This window comes from Rana temporaria, chromosome 13 (assembly GCF_905171775.1).
Source record: "Rana temporaria chromosome 13, aRanTem1.1, whole genome shotgun sequence".
NCBI lineage: Eukaryota > Metazoa > Chordata > Amphibia > Anura > Ranidae > Rana > Rana temporaria.
The window spans coordinates 94,660,981-94,683,609 of NC_053501.1; the positions used below are offsets into that span (position 1 = coordinate 94,660,981).

At 43.4% G+C, this 22,629-nt stretch overlaps 1 protein-coding gene across 2 annotated transcripts in view; it reads right to left on the minus strand.

Annotated features, from left to right (window-relative positions):
* The window catches only part of LOC120921150 (T-lymphocyte surface antigen Ly-9-like), a 62,391-nt gene extending 43,687 nt beyond the window's left edge, over window positions 1-18,704 (minus strand). For both annotated transcript variants that reach the window (XM_040333843.1, XM_040333842.1), the window contains exons 1-2: window positions 18,538-18,704; window positions 10,846-11,151 (exon numbers count right to left, since the gene is read on the minus strand). Coding sequence is in view for 1 of the 2 variants with exons in the window: in XM_040333842.1 (XP_040189776.1) it covers window positions 10,846-11,151; window positions 18,538-18,598 (367 nt within the window). In the remaining variant the exon portion in view is untranslated. The remainder of the gene's footprint in view (window positions 1-10,845; window positions 11,152-18,537) is intronic.
* Between the last annotated feature and the right edge of the window lie 3,925 nt (window positions 18,705-22,629).

The window sequence follows — 22,629 nt, forward strand, 5'->3', positions numbered from 1 at the left end:
CTGGGCCGGATTCAGAAAGAGATACGACGGTGTATCTCCTGATACGCCGTCGTATCTCTGAGTTCCGCCGGTCATATCTATGCGACTGATTCAGAGAATCAGTTACGCATAGATATCCCTAAGATCCGACAGGTGTAAGTGTCTTACACCGTCGGATCTTAGGCTGCAATTCCAGGCTGGCCGCTAGGTGGCGCTTCCGTATTTTTAGGCAAGGAATATGCAAATGAGGATTCACGCCGATTCAGAAACGAATGACCGCCCGGCGCTTTTTTTTTTACGTCGTTTGCGTTCGGCTTTTTCCGGCGTATAGTTACCCCTGCTATATGAGGCGTAGCTAATGTTAAGTATGGCCGTCGTTCCCGCGCCAAGTTTTTACGTCGTTTGCGGAAGTCGTTCACGAATACGGCTGGGCGTAATTTACGTTCACGTCGAAAGCAATGACGTTTTGCGGCGGATTTTCGAGCATGCGCACTGGAATGTTTTCACGAACGGCGCATGCGTCGTTAAAAAAAAATGTGTTACTATACCCACAACAGTAAAATCAGTCTGTATATGCAGTAAAGCATGCTTGTTATACTCACTGTGGAACCTAAGGGGTTAATACTCTACAATATGTAAAAAGGTTGTTTGATCCTGTATGCACAGATCCTCCTCTTCTTCCACTGACTCCAGAACATGTCCGGATAAGACAGAGCCTTTGGAGTCTGGCTGCACATGCTCAGTTTGGTGTGTATTGCTAGAGGTTTTTTTTTTTCTTGGGAGAGTGCATGTGATCAGCACAGGGCCAATCAGCACTGTCCAGACACAGGGTCATGGGGCCTGCATCCCGATAGGACAGCTCAGTACAGTATGAAAACTCCTCCTACAAGCTTTACTAGGAACTGATAGAAATCTCAAGACTGCAATATCCTGCTGATGAGAAAAAGTATTTAGCTGTTTATATTTGCTAAAATTATTGTATATCCATGTTCTGTGTACTGTGGGAGACCAGATATAGTAAATGCAGGGTCCTGGGTTTAGTAACACTAACTATGGGAACCTGTAAACTTCACAAACACTGCAAACCCAAACCTCACCTACATGCAACATGATGTCCTTACACACTTCACATTGCGAGTGCTCCAACAAGCTCATGTATCGCCTCCCCCGATTTTCCGAGAGTCTGATGGTGACTACCAGAGGTAGGGAGGGCTGGCATAATTTCTCAGGGTGCAGGGTTTTGGGTGTGGTGGGTGTTGAACAACAAAAAAGGTTGGGCGCTAGTCACTTTTATGCTTTAAACAAGAGAGAAGTTTATTTCTTAAAACAGGAAAAATGTGGGAGAGAAGGTATAGGGCACAGGACAAAAATAGGCGAGATACGTTAGTCAGCAGTACAGGAAAAAGAGCCTTTAAGCTGAACAATCACATCTGTACTTTGTAGGATAGGCTGTCTCCTATGGTAACTGAACTTAACTCAAGGAAGGTTTAGGAATTCTTTGGATGATTCCATCTTGACGCTTTCCCAGGCTCTCCACGGATCCCCGGTCTATGCAAGAGTCACCTCTGGTACTTCATCTCAGGTCTCCATCCTTTCATTCATGCTTCCAGGTAGTGAGCAGGCTTTTCCTTGCAGAACCTTGAGCACATGGCTAAGCCTCAGGCTTTAGGCCTACCCAGCAGGAGCTGTTTCACACACACACACACACACACACACATCCACCCAGGCCACAGCCCTGGGAGGGAAGACTAAGATCACCTGACTTCTTCTGAATAAATACCTTTTACCAGCATGCATAGCAGCAAATATGATTGGCTAAGAAAGATATGTTTATTCATAAAGTGAATGCACTGTAGTTCATCATACTAATGTCAAAGGCTACAGTGCCACCTACTGACAAAAGGGAGAAGCCACCACTGGAATAGGATTAGGAACAGAAGTCATTTGACCACTAAACACTACAAATTAGCCAGGCTGGCTACCACCCAGCATAACTAAAATGTACCTGTAGCCCTACTTTTAGGACAAGGGTGCTATACACACACATAGCAGATTGAGAGGGTTTTGTAAACAGTGGGAGAAAGGGAATTGGTGGGGTTGGCATTTGGTAGGAGGCAGTATAGTTCTGGTAGTTTGACTTTTCTGTGAGGCTGTGGACACATTAGATGCTGAATACTGGGCATGGTACGTGCAGAAAAGCTAGAAAAATCATCATAGAGACTTTATATGAGGTGAACTTTTTGGATACAGGTACATATGTAGAAGATTTTCAAAGATAAAAGAGGAAGCAATTCATGATTTTCAACATGATACTATTATTGTCTATGTTTTGATATAAGATGTGTTACTGCACTGCATTTTGCCCCCCAAAAATTTTGGTCAAAGATAAAGGTTAGATTTAGGAAAGATTAGCTTGGATGTTGGCGAAGAATTGGTGGATGTTTAGGAGTTAAGCAAATAATGGAAAGGTTTTATTGTAAAAGTAGTCATTTAGGAGTTCCTTTATGTTGTAGAGTTAGGATAAACCTAAGGATAATATGTTCAGGTAATATTAGTAAATATCTTTTTCTGCTAATTGGGAAGTTTGAAGGTTTGGTTGTCTCCAGTTGTCAAGCCAGGACATTAGATTGAACCTTGAGGCTAGGTTCCCACTGCTGCAAATTCTATTGCAAATTTGAGTCGTTGGGATTTCTCAAATTTGCAAGTCATTTAACCTCTTCCCTACCGAGTCATAGTAAAATGACGTCGGCGGGAACCTTTCGTCCTTCAGACTGGATGTCATATGATGTCCTTGCTTTTCCGGCCGCTAGGGAGCGCGTGCACGCCCCCCGCCGCATTGTTTGGGACCCGGTGCGCGTGCCCGGCACCAGCGATTGCCCGCATTCACAGAAGGAACATGGATCTGTGTGTGAAACACACAGATCCATGTCCTGTCAGCGGTGAGGAGACTGATGTGTGTTCCCAGTACAGAGGAACACATATCGATCTCCTCCCCTTGTGAGTCCCCCACCCCCTACAGTTAGAACACACTTTAGGGAACATTATTAACCCCTTTCATTGCCCCCTAGTGTTAACCCCTTCCCTGCCAGTCACATTTACACAGTAAACAGTGCAGTTTTATAGCACTAATCGCTGTGTAAATGTGAATGGTCCAAAAAATTTGTCAAAAGTGTCCGATATGTCCGCCACAATGTCACGGTCACAATAAAAATCGCAGATTGCCGCCATTACTAGTAAAAAAATTAATAAAAATGCCATAATTCTATTCCCTATTTTGTAGACGTTAGAACTTTTGCTCAAACCGATCAAATACGCTTATTGCAATTTTATTTATTTTTTTACCAAAAATATGTAGAAGAATACGTATCGGTCTAAACTGAGGAAAAAAAAACGTTAAAAAAAATAAAAAAAAATATGATATTTATTAAATCAAAAAGTAAAAGATATTGGGCCAGATTCACATAGACTTACGACGGGCGTATCAGTAGATACGCCGTCGTAAGTCCGAATCCCCGCCGTCGCAACTTTAAGCGTATGCTCAAACTGAGATACGCTTAAATGTTGCTAAGATACGACCGGCGTAAGTCTCCTACGCCGTCATATCTTAACTGCATATTTACGCTGGCCACTAGGGGCGTGTACGCTGATTTACACCTAGAATATGTAAATCAGCTAGATACGCCGATTCACGAACGTACGCCCGGCCGTCACAGTAAAGATACGCCGTTTACGTAAGGGGTTTTCAGGCGTAAAGTTATTCCACCAAATACATGGCGCAGCCAATGTTAAGTATGGCCGTCGTTCCCGCATCGAAATTTGAAAATTTTACGTTTGCGTAACTCGTCCGTGAATGGGGCTGGCCGTAATTTACGTTCACGTTGAAAGCATGACGATTTGCCGACGTCATTTGGAGCATGCGCACTGGGATAGGTCCACGGACGGCGCATGCGCCGTTCATTAAAAACGTAAAATACGTGGGGTCAATAGTATTTTACATAGAACACGCCCCCAACCAGCCTATTTTGAATTAGGCAGGCTTACGCCGGCCCAGTTACACTGCGTTGCCGTAAGTTTCAGCGCAAGTTCTTTGTGAATACAGAACTTGCTGCTCAAACTTACGGCGGCGTAATGTAATCTGAGATACGCTACGCCCGCCTAATTCTACCTGAATCTAGCCCATTGTGTTTTTTTTTCAAAATTGTCGCTCTTTTGTTTATAACGCAGAGGTGATCAAATACCACCAAAATAAAGCTCAATTTGTGGGGGAAAAAGGGCGTAAATTTTGTTTGGGAGCCACGTTGTACGACCGCGCAATTGTCATTCAAAGTGTGACAGCGTTAAAACTAAAAATTGGTCTGGGCAGGAAGGGGGTGAAAACGCCCTGTATGGAAGCGGTTAAATTACATAGTTTAACATTAGTGCCGTTCACATCAATGCGCTGCGAATATTAGCTGCGGGAAAAAAGGGTCCTGCGTGAGTTTGATCCGAGTGCGATGCAAATTCAGCTCTATAGACTGGCATTCCCTGAAATTGCGGCCGCAAATCACGGCAAAATCGCAGCAAAAACACAGCACCGAAATCATGGTAAAATCGTGATTTTACCGCAATTTTGAATTCGCAGTAGTGTGAACCTAGCCTTGGGATATGTTTAGTTAGTACATGTTTTTATTATTGGAATTTCATTTGCAAAAAAAATATTTTTGGAGGTAAAATTATTTGGACTCAAAACTCTCTCTGTGCACAAAACAACTACATGTAATACTGTACACCAAAGCAATCACCAAATACTGTGCATCAAAAACATCAAGCTTGTATGCAGCTGGAGTTTTGGATGCACACAATTTGTAGGTGGAGGTTGGGAGGGTATACTAGCTGATTTCTGTTTCAAATATTTTATTGAATTTTATAATTATCAACAAAATTCCAGTAACAGAGCATGTACAATAATATAATAGAAATATATATTCAATTAACAGAACATGTACAATAATATAGTAGAAAAAGGCATAATTATTCTGGAAAGTAACTCTTATAATTGGAAATGGAAATAGATAACCTAGCGTATTGTAGAATAAGATTATGTAACATGAAATGTCATAGTCATAGCTTCATGACAGCTTTTTGATGACTAGTAATTCAGAAATTAAGCTGATTGAAAGAATATAATATAATTATGTCATCTATGAATATAATAGAATAGAATGAACCTATAAACAAATATAAAGTTAATGGGCCAAATCCTCAAAAGGGATACGCAGGCGGAACTGCTGTTCAGCCTGCGTATCTCTGTGCCTATCTTTGGAACTGATCCTCAGAAGCAGTTTTCCAAAGATAGGCAGAAGATCCGACATCTGTAAGAGACTTACACTGTCGGATCTTAGGATGCAGTACCGCATCCGCCGCTGGGGGCATTTTGTGTCGAAATGCCGCCTAGCGTATGCAAATGAGGACTAACGGAGATCCACAAAGCTTTTCAGCTTTGTGTTTTCTGCGTAAGTTTACGTTTGCATACGTAAAATTAGTTCTGCTTTTACAAAGTGTAAACTAGTTACACCTTGTAAAAACAGACCTTTTTTTCGATCGCCGCGATTTTTTTTAAATTTTGAATTTTATTTTTCGGCGCGTAACTTTTTTTTTACCCGACGCAACTTTATTGTCCCGCCACAATCCACAAAGCCCGGCGTAACGTAATTTTGCGCGCTGCCCGTCGGGAAAATGATGTCACGAGCATGCGCAGTACGGCCGGCGCGGGAGCGTGCCTCATTTAAATTGTCATCGCCCCTGGAGAAGAGGACCGCCTTGCGCCGGGAGAATTTAAGTTACACGGCCTGAAATTTCTAGGTAAGTGCTTTGTGGATCGGGCACTTAGGTAGAAATTTTAAGGCAGTGTAACTTAAATGGGAAAAGATAAGTTAGGCAGGATCTTTGAGGATTTGGCCCAATGTCTTGTAGAAAAGCTGGGAGAATAAATTAGGCTAAACCAGGGCCAAGTTCCTTCTCTTGGCTAGGCTTTATCTGGTGGGAAGGTCAAAAATCCCAACCATTCTAATGCCACGTACACACGATCTGAAAATCGGACGACAGATCGTCCGACTTTTTTAGTTTACTAGTCACAAGTAGAAATTGAATAGGTTACTAAAGTCATGAAAATTCTCGTACGACAGAAAAAAAAATCGGAAGTGATGTCATGTGTTGTAATGTATTTGTGTTCTATTTTCGGACGACAACTTTACTGACCAAACGAAAATCGTACGATCTGGTATCGTACGAGGAAAATTTTCGTGCATGTCCGATAAAATAATATCGGATGAACTAAAATGATTGGCTCGTCCAGCCCTGTACTAACGATCCGATTATCGGACGATTCTTCCTCGGACGACATTTTTCGTACAATATTCGGATCGTGTGTACCTGGCATAAGCATCTTCTATTACAGTTGGTATATCAGATAATTAACAAGACTAAACCTAGTAGAGGGCATAGGGCACAGAGGGGAGAGAGAAATAAATGTCCAGGGGGACCAATGGTTAGAGAATCAGGTGAAGGTAGCGGGGTGGATATTATAATCTCTCAGGGAGAAATTAGTGAATAGTTCAAACAAGGGGGTGAATAGTGTTTGAACCAAGGGGCCAGATTCAGATAGGTCAGCGGATCTTTAGATCCACGTAAACTATCTGATTTACGTTACGCCGGTGAAAGTTTTTGAGGCAAGTGCTCTTTCAGTAAGTCAGATGTAATATTATTCTGTTTTGGAGATATGTACAAGAAGAGTTTAGTGAATGAAGTAAAGTGTTGAAATGCATCTGGAGTGAACATGCCTTTATTCTGGATAGCGGGCCTCAGGCCAGGAATGTAGTGTTCAGGCCTCTGGCTGGGAGAGATAAGGCAAAAGAAGGCAGGGTTGCTCATAAAAGACAGGTATGTGATTGCCCTATCCCAAGAAGATGCATTATGAAACCTGAGATCGTTTGGCAGGAACTGCCATCCAGCAAAGGTCCCTTTAGATATGAATAATAAACTACAAATCCCATCTTCCACAGCAGTAGAGGAACTGTAGTTCTCAATAGAGCACAAGTGTGATGACATCACTGTGCTTGAAGTCTATAGATACTTCCTCCAGCTCCATAGCTGTAGGTAAATCCCTTGGTATAGACTTAACTTGGAGGAATAGCCTGCAGGAGACCAAGAACTGCATCCACAATGCACTGATTGCCATTGGTTGCAATGCATTGCAGGCTACAATGCAAAGATTATTAATAATAATAATAATAATAATAATAATAATAATAATAATAATAATAATAATTGCATATTGTTGCTTTTTTTTTATTATGGGTGCTTTCAAAAGGTGATATTCTTCTTTAACCACTTCAATACTGGACACTTTTACCCGCTACCTGCCCAGGCCAATTTATGGCTTTCAGCGCTGTACATTTTGAATGACAATTGCGCAGTCATGCAACACTGTACCCATATGCCTTTTTTCACACAAATAGAGCTTTCTTGTGGTGGTATTTAATCACCACTGTTTTTTTTTATTTTTTCCTAAATAAACTTTGATTCTGTTATAACATTTTGACAAAAATAATCTTTCTTCATAAATGTAGGCCAAAACGTATAGTGGTCCTACATTTCTTTGGTGAAAATAACCCAAATCGGTGTATATTACACATACAGGGACCAGATCATTGCAGTGTTAGCATATTAACTATGTACTACTCTGGGGGGGTGATCATGATTTTTTTTACACACTGTTACTTATAACTGAATCTTACAGTTATAAGCAACCTTTTTTTTTTATACAAAAACTATTAAATTTAGTGTTTACTATTGTGATTAGCTGTGATCTGTACATGTGACCAAAGAGCTCATCACAATACAGAACAAGCAAACAAAGCAATTCAATGTGTACATTTGTCATGTGATCTGCTGTAATTGGCCACAACAATTCCATGGTACTGGCAGTGGGCCGGTACAGTGATCGGACATCGTCTGTGTGACAGCGGGTGACAAATCACACTGGAGCACGGCCCGTAGATCGTGCTCAAGTTGCGATCCTTATAGAACGTCATATGACATCTCCCAAGGACAACAGGGCTCCCTTTAAGCTGCTATTTGACAATAGGCCAGGCGCGAGGGGGTTAACAACCTCAATTCTCAGTTTTTCCTCTCCTCTCCCCACTGCTCAGTGCACTCCATAAAATGACTTCAAAATACCCTCATCCTTCATTGACTTGCTCCTTTTCTTCCTTAAAGTGGTTGTAAAGGTTACATTTTTTTTCACTTTAATGCATCCTTCGCATTAAGGTGAAAAAACATCCGAAGATTACCGGTCCCCCCAGCCCCTTGAGCCCTGTAAAGTCCCGCGTCGCGAACACGCTCTTCATTTGCTCGGTCTTCTCAGGTCTTCATTGGATAAATTGATAGCAGCGTAGCCATTGGCTCGCACTGCTGTCAATCAAATCCAATGACGCGGGTGCCAGGATGCGGGGCCTAGTCCTGCAATTGGCGACTATGGACGCCGAATGCAGGACTCAGAAGCGTGCCCGCAAGGTAACCCCCTTGGCAAAACGTTTCCCAGAGGAGGTTATCATAGGTGGGGAGGAGCCAAGACAGCCGCCGAGGGACCCCAGAACAGCAGGATCGGGGCCACACTGTGAAAAAACTAGCTGCACAGTGGAGGTAAGTATAATATGGGCCAGATTCAGGTACAATTGCGGCCGTGTAACATAACCCGTTTACGTTACACCGCCGCAGGTTTTCAGTGTTAGTGCCCGATCCACAAAGCACTTACCTGTAAACGTGCGGCGGTGTATCGTAAACACGTACGGCGCAAGCCCGCCCAATTCAAATGGGGCGGGTACCATTTAAATTAGGCGCGCTCCCGCGCCGGACGTACTGCGCATGCTCCGTTCGCAATTTTCACGACGTGCTTTGCGCGAAATTGCGGCGCGACGTGTTTGTGAATCGCAACGTGCGTAACGTACTTACGCCGGGAAAAACAAAAAATTCAAAAGCGACGCGGGAATGACAGGCATACTTTAACCACTTAAGGACCGGACCAATATGCTGCTACATGACCCAAGGGGTTTTTACAATTCGGCACTGTGTCGCTTTCACAGACAATTGCGCGGTCGTGCGACGGGGCTCCCAAACAAAATTGGCGTCCTTTTTTCCCCACAAATAGAGCTTTCTTTTGGTGGTATTTGATCACCTCTGCGGTTTTTATTTTTTGCGCTTTAAACAAAAATAGAGCGACAATTTTGAAAAAAATGCAATATTTTTTACTTTTTGCTATAATAAATATCCCCCAAAAACATATATATATATATATAAAAAAAAAATTCTCAGTTTAGGCCGATACGTATTCTTCTACCTATTTTTGGTAAAAAAAAAATCGCAATAAGCGTTTATCGATTGGTTTGCGCAAAATTTATAGCGTTTACAAAATAGGGGATAGTTTTATTGCATTTTTATTAATTATTATTTTTTTACTACTAATGGCGGCGATCAGCGTTTTTTTTCGTGACTGCGACATTATGGCGGACACTTCGGACAATTTTGACAAATTTTTGGGACCATTGTCATTTTCACAGCAAAAAATTCATTTAAATTGCATTGTTTATTGTGAAAATGACAGTTGCAGTTTGGAAGTTAACCACAGGGGGCGCTGTAGGATTTAGTGTTCACCTAGTGTGTGTTTACAACTGTAGGGGGGTGTGGCTGTAGGACTGACAAATCGATCGAGTCTCCCTATAAAAGGGATGACTCGATCGATGCAGCGCCATAGTGAAGCATGGGGAAGCCGTGTTTACATACGGCTCTACCCGTTCTTCAGCTCCGGGGAGCGATCGCGACGGAGCGGCTATAAACGAATAGCCGCGCCGTCGTCCCGGATCGCTCCCCGAGGGAATCCGACCACCGCATATAGCGGGGGGGGTCCCGATCGGACCCCCGACCCACGTCTAGGCAGGCACGTACAGGTACGTTGATGTGCCATTCTGCCGACGTATATCTACATGCGGCGGTCGGGAAGTGGTTAACATGGTGGAGTAATTTTACACCATGTTAAAGTACCCCTAATTTTGCGACGGGAAACTAAGACTTGCGCCGACGTAACGACGGGAAAACCCTTCGTGGATCGCCGTAACTGCTAATTTGCATACCCGACGCTGGAATACGACGCAAACTCCACCCAGCGGCGGCCGAGGTACTGCATCCTAAGATCCGACGGTGTAAGTCAATTATACCTGTCGGATCTAAGGGCTATCTATGCGTAACTGATTCTATGAATCAGTCGCATAGATACTCTGAGAGATACGACGGCGTTTCAGAGAAACGCCGTCGTATCTCTTCTGTGAATCTGGCCCAATATGTTTGTTATTTAAATAAAATAAAAAACCTATACAACCATTTTAAAGTTACAAATCTCTGTGATGGGGGCTGTAGCCAATACCTATATATGCAAACATAAAGTACCAAAGATGAATAGCAGGAATGGTTTCCCAAGCAAAAAGCAGTTAGAAATCATAATTTACAACAATTCAGGAGTATAAAAGATGTCTCAGACTTCATTTGGACATCAATCCATTCTGTTCATTCACATAAATTGTTGAATCAATGTTCTACTAAGTATTTTTTTAAATTTTAAAAGTTTCCTTTTCCTGATTTGCAGGATGATATTTTTTATGTCCTGTTACTTCACACTAATTTTTGAGGTTGATAAAAGAAAGCCCTTGTCATCCCATGTTCCTGCATCTACCTGGTCGGTCTGGTTCCAAGATCTGAATAAGGTTTTTCATCATCATATTTACAAATCTTCTCCAAATCAAAATGAAACCTTGTTTTATAAACTTGAACGCTTACCATAGAGACTGACAACGAATGACTCCTCTTCTATTACATTGTTTTTAAGAGTAATCTTGGCAGTGTAGTTCCCAGTATTGTTAAAAGTCACATTTTTAATTCGTAATCCCATTCCATCTCTGAACATTTGAAATTGGGGATGTCCAGTCATTAAATAATTGTCCTTGAACTCTGCTATTTTGAAAGTCTGAGATCCATTATTAACTTTCCAGACCACCTCTTTAACATGATCTGAAAATGTCCGCTTGATTAACAACTCAATAGTCCTACCAATAACGCCAGTCACTCGGTGAGGATAATCTCCACCTATAGGAAAACAGAGAAAGTGTATTTAGTCACGTTGATGTTAAGACTTTTTAGCTTTTTTCAATGCAATATTTAGATACACATTTAACCCGTTCACTGAGATCGATGTATGGCATAAGTCAGCAGCAGTGGGGGAATCTTACAAGCCGGCTGACAGGTGGAAACATCGGGTGGCTGCACAGCTGCTTGATTGTTTCCACCTACCCCTGCTTATGCACCCCCCCAATGCCATGCTTCCCAGGCTCCACTGTCCCACCTGCAGACCGTGGACAAGCATGGTGGGTGTTGTTGAGTAGAAGGGAGATAGAAAAGCGAACATCCGTTTGCTGATATCCCCTAACTAGTAAGAACCTAGAACAGATAAGGCAGAAGGTGGGTTGGGGCTACCAGATTTAAAAATGTATTACACCGCTATTCTTATGTCACGGGTGGTTGAATGGGTAAAAAATAATAAAGAAAAAAGTGGGTTAGATTGGAAAGTCAGATTAGTAAGGTCACCTTAGGGAAAGTGATATTGGGCCAGATCCACAAATAGCGGGCGTAACTTAACTTTTCCCATTTAAGTTACACTGCCGCAAATTGTCCAAGTTAGTGCCCGATCCACAAAGCACTTACCTGGAAATTTGCAGCAGTGTAACTTAAATTTGTCCGTCCCAAGGCGGGCCAAATAGAATGGGGCGAGTCCCATTTAAATTAGGCGCGCTCCCGCGCCGGACGTACTGCACATGCTCCGTCGGGTAAATTACCCGACGTGCATTGCGCTAACTGACGTCGCACCGACGTCATTTGCTTAGACGTTAACGTAAATGGCGTCCAGCGCCATTCACGGACGTCTTACGCAAATGACGTGGATGTTTAAATTTCGACGCGGGAACGACGGCCATACTTAACATGGCTTAGGAGAACTAGGGCTCAGCCCTAGTTTTACGCGGCGTAACCCGACGGAAACTACGTAGATTTAGATCGACGGGCCGTTCGGGACGTTCGGGGATCGCCGTAAGTCTTCATTTGCATATTCTACGCCGGCCGCAATGGCCTCGCCACCTAGCGGCCGGCCTAGAATTGCATCCTTAAGATCCGACAGTGTAATTCAATTACACCTGTCGGATCTTAGGGCTAGCTATGCGTAACTGATTCTATGAATCAGTCGCATAGTTAGAAACAGAGATACGACGGCGTATCAGTAGATACGCCGTCGTATCTCGTTTGTGGATCTGGTCCATAGATCCCAACACATATAAGAGATTTAGATAAGCACACTCACACAATCACACGTATAGCAATGGCAATGTGGGACACAGTGCACAAAAGGAAAAATGGGGATTAAATTCCCCTTTGTGACCATTATGTGACACTTATTATTTTGGGCCAGATCCACAAAGAACCGGCGTAACCTAAAAATTCCCATTTAAGTTACACTGCCTTAAAATTTCTACCTAAGTGCCCGATCCACAAAGCACTTACCTAGAAATTTTCGGCTGTGTAACTTAAATTCCGCCGGCGCAAGGTGTTCCTCTTCAAATGGGGGCGATTCCCATTTAAATTAGGCGCGCTCCCGCGCCGGCCGTACTGCGCATGCTCGTGACGTCATTTTCCCGACGTGCATAGCGCGAAATTACGTTACGCCGAGCTTTGTGGATCGCGACGGGTCAATAAAGTTGCGTCGGGAAAAAAAAAGATACGGTGAAAAAAAAAAACAAAAAAAAACGTCGCTGGACAGAAGGGTCTGCTTTTACAAGGTGTAAACAGTTTACACTTTGTAAAAGCAGCGCTAATTTTACGATTGCAAACTAAAATTTATGGAGAAAAAACGAAGCTGAAAAGCTTCGTGGATCTCTGTAAGTGCTAATTTGCATACCCGAGGCGGCATTTCGACGCAAAATGTCCCCAGCGGCGGATGCGGTACTGCATCCTAAGATCCGGCAGTGTAAGTCCCTTACACATGCCGGATCTTCTGTCTATCTCTTGGAAAACTGCTTCTGTGGATCAGTTCCAAAGATAGAAACAGGGATACGACGGCGTATCAGTAGATACGCCGTCGTATCTCTTTTGAGGATATGGCCCATTGTTCCTGGGAAAGAGAGTCTGTTTGGGAATTGGATCATCCATAATTAAAAGATATCACAGTGGGTGGTAAAATATGCACTTTTCAGGAATTGACTAATAAAAAAGAGGTAATGGCAGTAAATTCCATTAGCACTCCATTAGCCTAAATGAAGGGCATAGAAACCGCCCTTTCAGGTGAGTATCATTTATTTTTTCTATTTATTTTAAGATTTTTGGGGGAAAAATAAAAAAAGGGTGGAACTCCACTTTAAGCCTCTCCCCAAATTTTTTGAAACCTCTCACCCCCACATACAAATATAAACACATGTGAAAACGTTGATAGTGCTATACATGTTACATATCACTGCACATGCCAGGTGCAAAACAATAATTCTAGGCCCATTGTTAACTCTAAAAAGGTGACCTGTAGGAGCTTTTAATGCATTGTCTATGGAACATTTAGGGTATTCAGTCGCACACAATTTTAAGGCTTTACATATTGGATATCTATTTACTCAACACAACCTCATCTTTTGTGTTTTACCAAAAAAAAAATGGGTTATATGTTGTTTCTGCATGCACTTACTGTAAATTAACTTTAGTGTATTGTTTACTGAAATTTTGCACTTGATAAACCAACAATATTGCATATGTAGCACTACCCCCGGAGGAGCTGCTGGTTTGTTTTGGGTGGCACATTTACCTCGTGGCTCTCCGAATTTCTAGGGGTGAATGGTGCATATAGCAGAAGTAAAGGAATGTCCTCAACAGGTGTCTCTTGCTGTGCTCTTTATTGTTATTACCCGGCTGGGTAATAAACTTGTGGTGAAGAAGGTAAAGTTGAAGGAAGAAGAAGAATAGCAAATTCAGGCATAGCAATAGGGAAACAGTCCTGCTCCCATGTGTAACACTTCTATGCGCCACTCCTGCCTGAGTGGGAATAGCGTACCTGGACAGGCCTCTCTCACTGACCTGGCAGCCAGAGTATCGCTCGAACCTTTGAGAAGAAGTCTCTGCCACAGACCCTCCTAGAATGAATTTAGTAAGAAACATCTACCACAGGCCCTTCTGATTGTAGTTACAGAGATGTACCTCCTTAGTAAAATTATGCCTGGATCTCCTTCTAATTCCTTTCAGGTACCGACTGACAGGTGACCAGTCTCCCAGTGTCCGGATACCTCGATCCCTGGTGGATTATCAAGACCCTATTGGATCGCCAGCCTCTCATTGGCTCTCCTCAGATGGACTCCCCACCAAACAGCTATGCCGCTTGGGATCTTCAGGATTCAGGACTCCAATGTTCCGGACCCATATGGTCCTGTAACCAGGAATTCCGCGTGGCACGCACGCCCCGGCCAGGTAGGGCCATAACGCCGGTGCATTGCCACAAAATGAGATTTGCCATCGGATGAGATGGTCCGCCTCCATCACATCCTATTGGCTCACTCCTGTCACGTGACATATTTAAACGTCAAGTATCGACGCGAACATCAGTCTCAGCTAGGCTATCATAGTGCACGGAGCTATTTGCGTAGTGCTGCGCCTGCGCACTACTACTTTACCTGCACCCGATGCTCTACTTTCTGTTCCCCGTTCCCTGAGCCTTAACGGGGGACGGGGAGTAGAGCTGCGGGCGCGGGGTGTATTTAGCACTGGCGGGAGGCACGCTGACAGCGCTATCGGGCATTGGGATACCGATAGCGCTGTGGATCTATCGCGGTCGCGGGGAGGCATGACAGCGCTATCGGGCAGAGGGATCCCGATATCGCTGTAGATCCCGAAGTGACATTGTAATGAAGGAGAACATTTATTAGCCTGACATTGTAATAAAGGAGAACATTTATTAGCCTAGTAAATGTATGAGCTTCTGTGGCCCGATTCCGCTCTCGGAATCGGGCCACAGAGGCCATGTGAGCTCCGTGCACCAGCTCCGTGCAGCTTCAGCTATCACAGGGAGAGGAGATCCTCTCCCTATGATAGCCTAGCTGAGACTGATGTTCGCGTCGATACTTGACGTTTAAATACGTCACGTGACAGGAGTGAGCCAATAGGATGTGATGGAGGCGGACCATCTCATCCGATGGCAAATCTCATTTCGTGGCAATGCACCGGGCCCCGTGGTGCAGACACCCTAAAGGTGGATGCCGCACTTGAAGAAGAAGACTCAGAACCAATGGCTTCTGTCCCATAAATACCCTCCCCCAGCATGCACAGCGAGGCTCAACCCTCCTGATTGGCTGCTGGGGAAGAGCAGCCAAACCTTGACTCCACTGCTGCCACCTACTGCCCTGGGGTGGGAAGCACACCCCAGCACAACAGAATGAGCTCACAGCATAGGCAAGCTTAGACAGAGACCCAATTTGAACATTTTAACCAGATCAGAGTTTAACTACACTCTGATCTCCCTCTGAAGTAACCAGGCGCTACACATAACAAAAGTTTTCAAGCTTAAAATTATTATTTATTTATTTTCATTTTTTATGATCATCCACACATACGTATGAAAAAAAATAGAAATTGATTTGGCAGCTAAAGAGATAAAAGAGATCAGCTTGCTGTATAAAATTGTAGCCATGCTAGAATGCATTTGGAATTGCATACACAATTCCCCTCCAGGCACTACGTTGCTAAAGCCACCTCTTGCCTTTGCTTACAAGTGTATCAGTAGCTTTATGCCGACCTGGCAACACTTTGCACAGTATCCTTTTCCAAGAATTTTGAGTTTTAACACAAAAATATGGTAAAGAATATCACTGATGTGAAATCAATTAAAGGGTACATTGTATCTGTGAAATGAATACAGGCGGTCCCCGGGTTACAAACAAAATTGTGTCTGTAGGTTTAATCTTAATTTGAATCTGTTTGTAAGTCGAAACAGGTACATTTTTTAAGTGTCACTCCAGCCATAAAAACTTTTTTTTTAAAGCGGTTGTATACCCTCGGAATTATATATTTTTTTACCCTTGTAAGGCTAAAGACATAATGAGCCCTCGAAAAGTCCTGCGGCGTAAACCTGCTGGCTTTTCGGCCTGGTCGTCTCGGCTGTTCTCGGCTCTTCATTGGACGATTGATAGCAGTGCAGCCACTAGCTCCCGTTGCTGTCAATCAAATCAATGATGCTGTGCGCCAGGGGCGGGGCCGAGTGATACACTTGGCAGCTATGGCCACCACTGTATCACACGGGCGCGCCCCCGCAAGCTAACCCCCTTGGGAGAGCGCTTCCCAGAAGGGGGTTAGCTCTGGCAGGGAGGAGGCGAGACAGCCACTGAGGGACCCCAGAAGATGAGGATTGGGGCCACTCTGTGCAAAACGAACTGCACATTGGAGGTAAGTATGACATGTTTGTTATTTTTTTTTAAAAAAACTTTACTAACCCATTAAGAAATAGGGATGAAAGGCCCGGGGGGAAGTCAGGGTTGTGTCTCAAGGGCGTAAGAGGTCTCGGAAAGTAAGATAAGCTTAGATTTCGACATGTAAGGTAATAGCAGTGGAGGAATGGGACTCCTACAATAGGGTGGTATTTGTGTCTTCTGGGTGTGTTTCTTGCTGGGAGCCAGGGGAGCACTTTGAGTGGGATGGATGAACTTGCCTCTTTCAGTGTGACCAAGGCTTTACACTCCTAAACCTTGTGGACAGCCTTCCCTGAAGAGATGAAGCTGTTATAGCTGCAAAGGGCTGGCCAACTCAATATTGAACCCTACGGCCAAAGACTGGAAAGTCATTAAATTTCATGTGCGTGTAAAGGCAGGCGTCCCAATACTTGACAATATAGGGGTAGATCCACAAAGAAATTACGCCGGCATATCTATTGATACGCCGGCGTAATTTCAAAATTCCCGCGTCGTATCTTTGTTTTGAATCCTCAAAACAAGATATAATGGCATCTCGGCTAGATCCGACAGGTGTACGTCTTCGTATGCCTTCGGATCTTAGATGCAATTTTTCGGCGGCCGCTAGGTGGTGCTTTAGTCGAAATCCGCGTCGAGTATGCAACTGAGCTATTTACGGCAAACCACGAACGTACGTCACTTTTTTTTCCGTCGTTTGAGTTCGGCTTTTTCTGAAGCGTACTCAATGTTAAGTATGGCTGTCCTTCCCGCGTACAATTTACATTTTTTTACGTTGTTTGCGTAAGTCGTTCGCGAATAGGAATTTGCGTAGAATGACGTCACCGTTGTAAGCATTGGCGGGTTCTGGTTTAATTTCGAGCATGCGCACTGGGATACCCCCAGGGTCGGCGCATGCGCAGTTCCAAAAAAACGTTGTTTACGTCGGGTCACGACGTATTAACATAAAACACGCCCCCATTAGATCCATTTGAATTCCGCGCCCTTACGCCGCGAGAGATACCCTACGCCGCCGTAACTTAAGGCGCAAATTCGTTGAGGATTCAAACCAAAGCAAAGTAAGTTACAGCGGCGTAGCGTATCTTAGATACGCTGCGCCCGGCGCAGATGTCTGTGGATCTACCCCAAAGTGTAGCTAGCAGGGCCGTCTTAATGAAAGGGCACACATGGGCACTGCCCAGGGGCCCCAGCTGCATGGGGGGCCCCTGTACTTTCCCCAAAGCAGCTGGCCCTTGAGCCCACGCTGCCCCGAAATTGGGGGCCCAATGGTGGCACTGAGAGTGATAGATACACAGGGGAGGCAGTCTGCCTCCTACCTACTTGATGTCTGTTTACCTGAACTGTCATTGTTGTAGGGGCCCCAGAGCATTTCTTTGCCCAGGGGCCCATGATGCTATTAAGGTGGCCCTGGTAGTTAGGAATACACTGAATTTCTGGCAGATGAACAGTTATTTTTCTGCACATGCAGCATTATAAAGGCACATGGGGACATGAGTACCGTATTGCTAATATGTACTGATTGTTTTTTTGCATGCATTTTAAATTATAACATTTTATGCATACTAACATGACTGCTGGCTGTTACTTTGCGGTGTTTGGAGGGCAGTAAAACCACGGCTCAAAGTGCATGCTGTGGGCATTCAGGAGGTGATATCACCTTTGAGCCACCTATTGATTGCTTGTCGGAGGGGTGATAGACACCACCACACATGTAAACAAGGCCTTAATCAGTGTTTGGCTCCTATGTCGCCGTGTTATTGGGGCTGTGTGCTGTCAGAAGCGGTGAGACGCTGAGAATGCAGAACTAAAGGAAACCAGACAGGAAAATCCTCTTTACACTGCTCTATATTGCACATGTGGAACAAATGTAAACTTCTGTCATGCTGCCAAGTTAAGGCCTGCAATCAGAATAACATATTCTGTAAATTGTAAACGGACCCCGTTGAGGCCTGCAATCACAACAACATATATTTATGGAAGTAAGTATACTGACCGATCGACATGTTTGAAAGAACTATCAACGTCACAAAACCCGTTTGGAGAATTCTTCCCATAGTAACGGAGACCGTCTTAACGGCATGAGAGCTGGATCCCGGATCGAACGGGCCCTCTTCATGCCTTACACTGCGTTACTTCCTGATGTTGTCGTCATAGCCAAACCTTTGACATGCCTCTATATCAGGGAGGAGCTTAGATTAACACCTTTGTTGCCAGAGCAGAGTTTTGGCACATACAGTGTCTTGAAAAAGTATTCATACCCCTTGAAATTTTCTACATTATGTCATGTTACAGCCAAAAAACATTAATGTATTTTATTGGGATTTTATGTGATAGACCAACACAAAGTGGCACATACTTGTGAAGTGAAAGGAAAATGATAAATGGTTTCCAATTTTTTTTTTTACAAAAAAATATGTGAAAAGTGTGGGGGGGCATTTGTATGGCGCCCCCCTGTGTCAATACTTTGTAGAACCACCTTTCTCTGCAATTACAGCTGCACGTCTTTTTGGGGATGTCTCTACCAGCTTTGCACATCTAGAGAGTGACTTTTTTGCCCATTCTTAATAGCTCAAGCTCTGTCAGATTGGATGGAGAAAATGAATTAAACCGATTAAAGGGGGTTGTAAAGGTTTGTTTTTTATTTTCTGAATAGAATCCTTTAAGCAAGTGCATTGTTGGTTCACTTACCTTTTCCTTCGATTTCCCTTCTAAATGTTTTTTTTCTTCGTCTGAATTTCTCTCTTCCTGTTTCTCCTCAGTAAGCTTGCCCCCATCTTTCGAGCCGTTCTGGCCGGGGGTTAGTCAGCCAGAACAGCTTACTGAGGAGGAGCAGGAAGTGAGAAATTCAGACAAAGAAAACAAAGAAAAAAATAAACATTTAGAAGGGAAATCGAAGAAAAAGGTAAGTGAAACAACAATGCACTAACTTAAAGGAACATATGTAGAAAATAAAAAACAAACCTTATTGCCGCGTACACACAACCATTTTTCATGATGAGAAAAATGCTAAATTTTTAATTGGATGTGAAAAACGGTCGTGTGTAGGCTCCAGAGCATTTTTCTCGAAGCGAAAAATGGGCATTAAAAATTTAGAACCTGCTCTATTTTTTCTCGTCGTTTTTCTTGTCGTGAAAAACGGTCGTGTTTAACGCTTTATCACGATCGTGTGTAAGCAAGGCAGGCTTGAGATGAATCACGTCGAGAAAAACTTCGTTTTTTTCCATGACATGAATAACGGTCGTGTGTACGCGGCATTACAACCCCTTTAAACAAATTTAACTAAATACATTTATGTAAATAACAAATCAAAATGAAACAAATGTTTATTTATTTTTTGTTCTGCACATGTCTAAAGAGAACAGAATTCTTTTTTATACAAGTACAACAGACACATCGGGAATATAAAATGCTGGAGTAACGTACAATTTAATTAAACAAGACATGTTCTAAAGCGTTTTTTGGTCAAATTAAAAAAGTGTTATTAAACCGTCGGCACGCACGCCCCTAGTGGCCACAGGGCAAAGCAACGTAACATAACATTGTTTCGTCCAGACGTGTCATGTTGCCGCAGTAAAACTGCGGCGGCTGGTCGGCAAGTGGTTAAATATATATATTATATTTTATATATTATATATATATATTTCTATACAGTATATATAAATATAGGTATATATAAAATTACACATATAAAAAAATATTATACATACAGTATATACATACAAAAATATAAAAATATATATATATATACACACTCACAAAATATATACATACTGTATATACATAAATATACATTTTAAAAAAATTATACATACAAAAAAAAAAAGATATATTTGTTCAACCAATAGCAAACACAAATAAATAGAAAACCTCCATATACACAATCCTATACCCACAGTTGATCCAGAAGAAGGCAAAAGAAAAAAACATGCATGGTCTAATTTTCTCCAGCGGGGGGGGGGGGTGGTTTGGGGGATACCAGTGCCATTCCTGACCTCCCTGGGGCCATGGTATAGTATACAGAGTCTATGGTATAGTATGGTACAGAGTCTATGGTATAGTACAGTGTTTCTCAACTCCAGTCCTCAAGGCGCCCCAACAGGTCATGTTTTCAGGCTTTCCATTATTTTTCACAGGTGATTTGATCAGTTTCACTGCCCTAGTAATTACCACAGCCATTTCTTCTGAGGGAAAACCTGAAAACATGACCTGTTGGGGCGCCTTGAGGACTGGAGTTGAGAAACCCTGGTATAGTATATGGTATTGTATAGTATATGGCAGGGATAATGAATTAGTGGACCTCCAGCTGTTGCAAAACTACAAGTCCCATCACGCCTCTGCCTCTGTGTGTCATGCTAGTGGCTGTCAGAGTCTTGCTATGCCTCATTTATGCGCCGTCGTATCTATGCCCCGGACCCACAAACTAAGGTACGCCTAAAAACAGGCTTCATCCCACCGACGTAACTTGCCTACGCCGTCGTAGAGTGGGCGCATATTTACGCTGGACGCATTTGGCGCTCCCATTGATTTTCTATTCAAATATGCAAATGAGGGAGCTACGACGATTCAAGAACGTACGTGAGCCCGACGCAGTGCACGTAAAGTTCTACGTCCGGCGTAAAGTTATGCCCCATAAAGAAGGTGTAACTCAGCAGCATCCATGCAAAGGGCTGCACCAGGCAACACAAGCCCGCGTATTTTACGTAGTTTACTTGTACGTGATAATGGCTGGGCGTAGGTTACGTTCACGCCGTAGGCAGTGATCCGACGTACAGTAGGTACCGCCGATTTTGTATATCCAGCGCAATGGGATCGCGCTGGATATCGCTGCTGTGAGGCTGCGCTTCTCGCGCTCGCCGCCCCCCACGAGATGCAGCGCATCCATAGGAATGTATTGCGGGCAGCGAGCGGGAGGAGCAACAGAGCTCGGCGCTGGCTCCCACGACTGAGGTCGCGGGGCGGCCAATGTCGCGCTGCCTGACCACGATTATGTACAATATCGTGGTCAGGTACTGTATCTTAGGGAGTTGTTCCGACGTGATTCTGAGCATGCGCACTGGGATGCGTCCACAGGACGACGCATGCGCCGTTCGTTATACGTATCTGTCTGGCACTCGGCCCATCATTTGCATGGGGTCACGCCTCATTTGCATGGCTCACGCCCACTTCCACCTACGTCGGCTTACGCCTAGGAAACCCAGCGCAGTTTTGGGAGCAAGTGCTTTGTGAATTCTGTGCTTGCCTCTCTGCGTTGTGTCGGCGTAGCGTACAGGAGATACGCTACGGCGGCATTAAATGTGCGCTGCTGTCTGTGAATGCGGGCCAGGGTGCGTGTTATACGCCTGTGCGTGTTAAATGCCGATAAATACGGTATTTTTGTAGTACTTAATTACAATTTTTTTGCTAAATACATTTTTATCACATTTTCTAAATACATTTTGTAAAAAAACGTGTCACTTCATTTCTGTTATAAAATTTCGCAACTAAATAATCTGTCTTCATAGATTTAGGCCAAAATGTATTCTGCTACATTTCTTTGGTGAAAATAACTTAAATCAGTGTATATTATTTAGTCTTTAGGAAAGTTATAGAGTCCACAAACTATGATAGAGAGATAGATAGATAGATAGATAGATAGATAGATAGATAGATAGATAGATAGATAGATAGATAGATAGATAGATAGATAGATAGATAGATAGATAGATAGATAGATAGATAGATAGATAGATAGATAGATAGATAGATAGATAGATAGATAGATAGATAGAGAGTTCCCACCAGGGAAGCAGGCAAATTACACTGATAATCCTAATACGTGTATACATTAATAAATAAAACTTTTATATGTGTAAGGCACTGTGCAAAGTAATGTCACTACACAACCAGTGTCAATTTTTATGTCAAATTTCGGTTTAGTTTTAGTCAGGGCGTGAGATACGCTACGCCGCTGTAACTTACTTTTCCCAGCTTCGAATCCACAAAGAATTTGCGCCGTAAGTTACGGCGGCGTAGTGTATCTCTCGCGGCGTAATGGTGCGCAATTCAAATGCGGCGAGTAGGGGGCGTGTTTCATTTAAATGAAGCG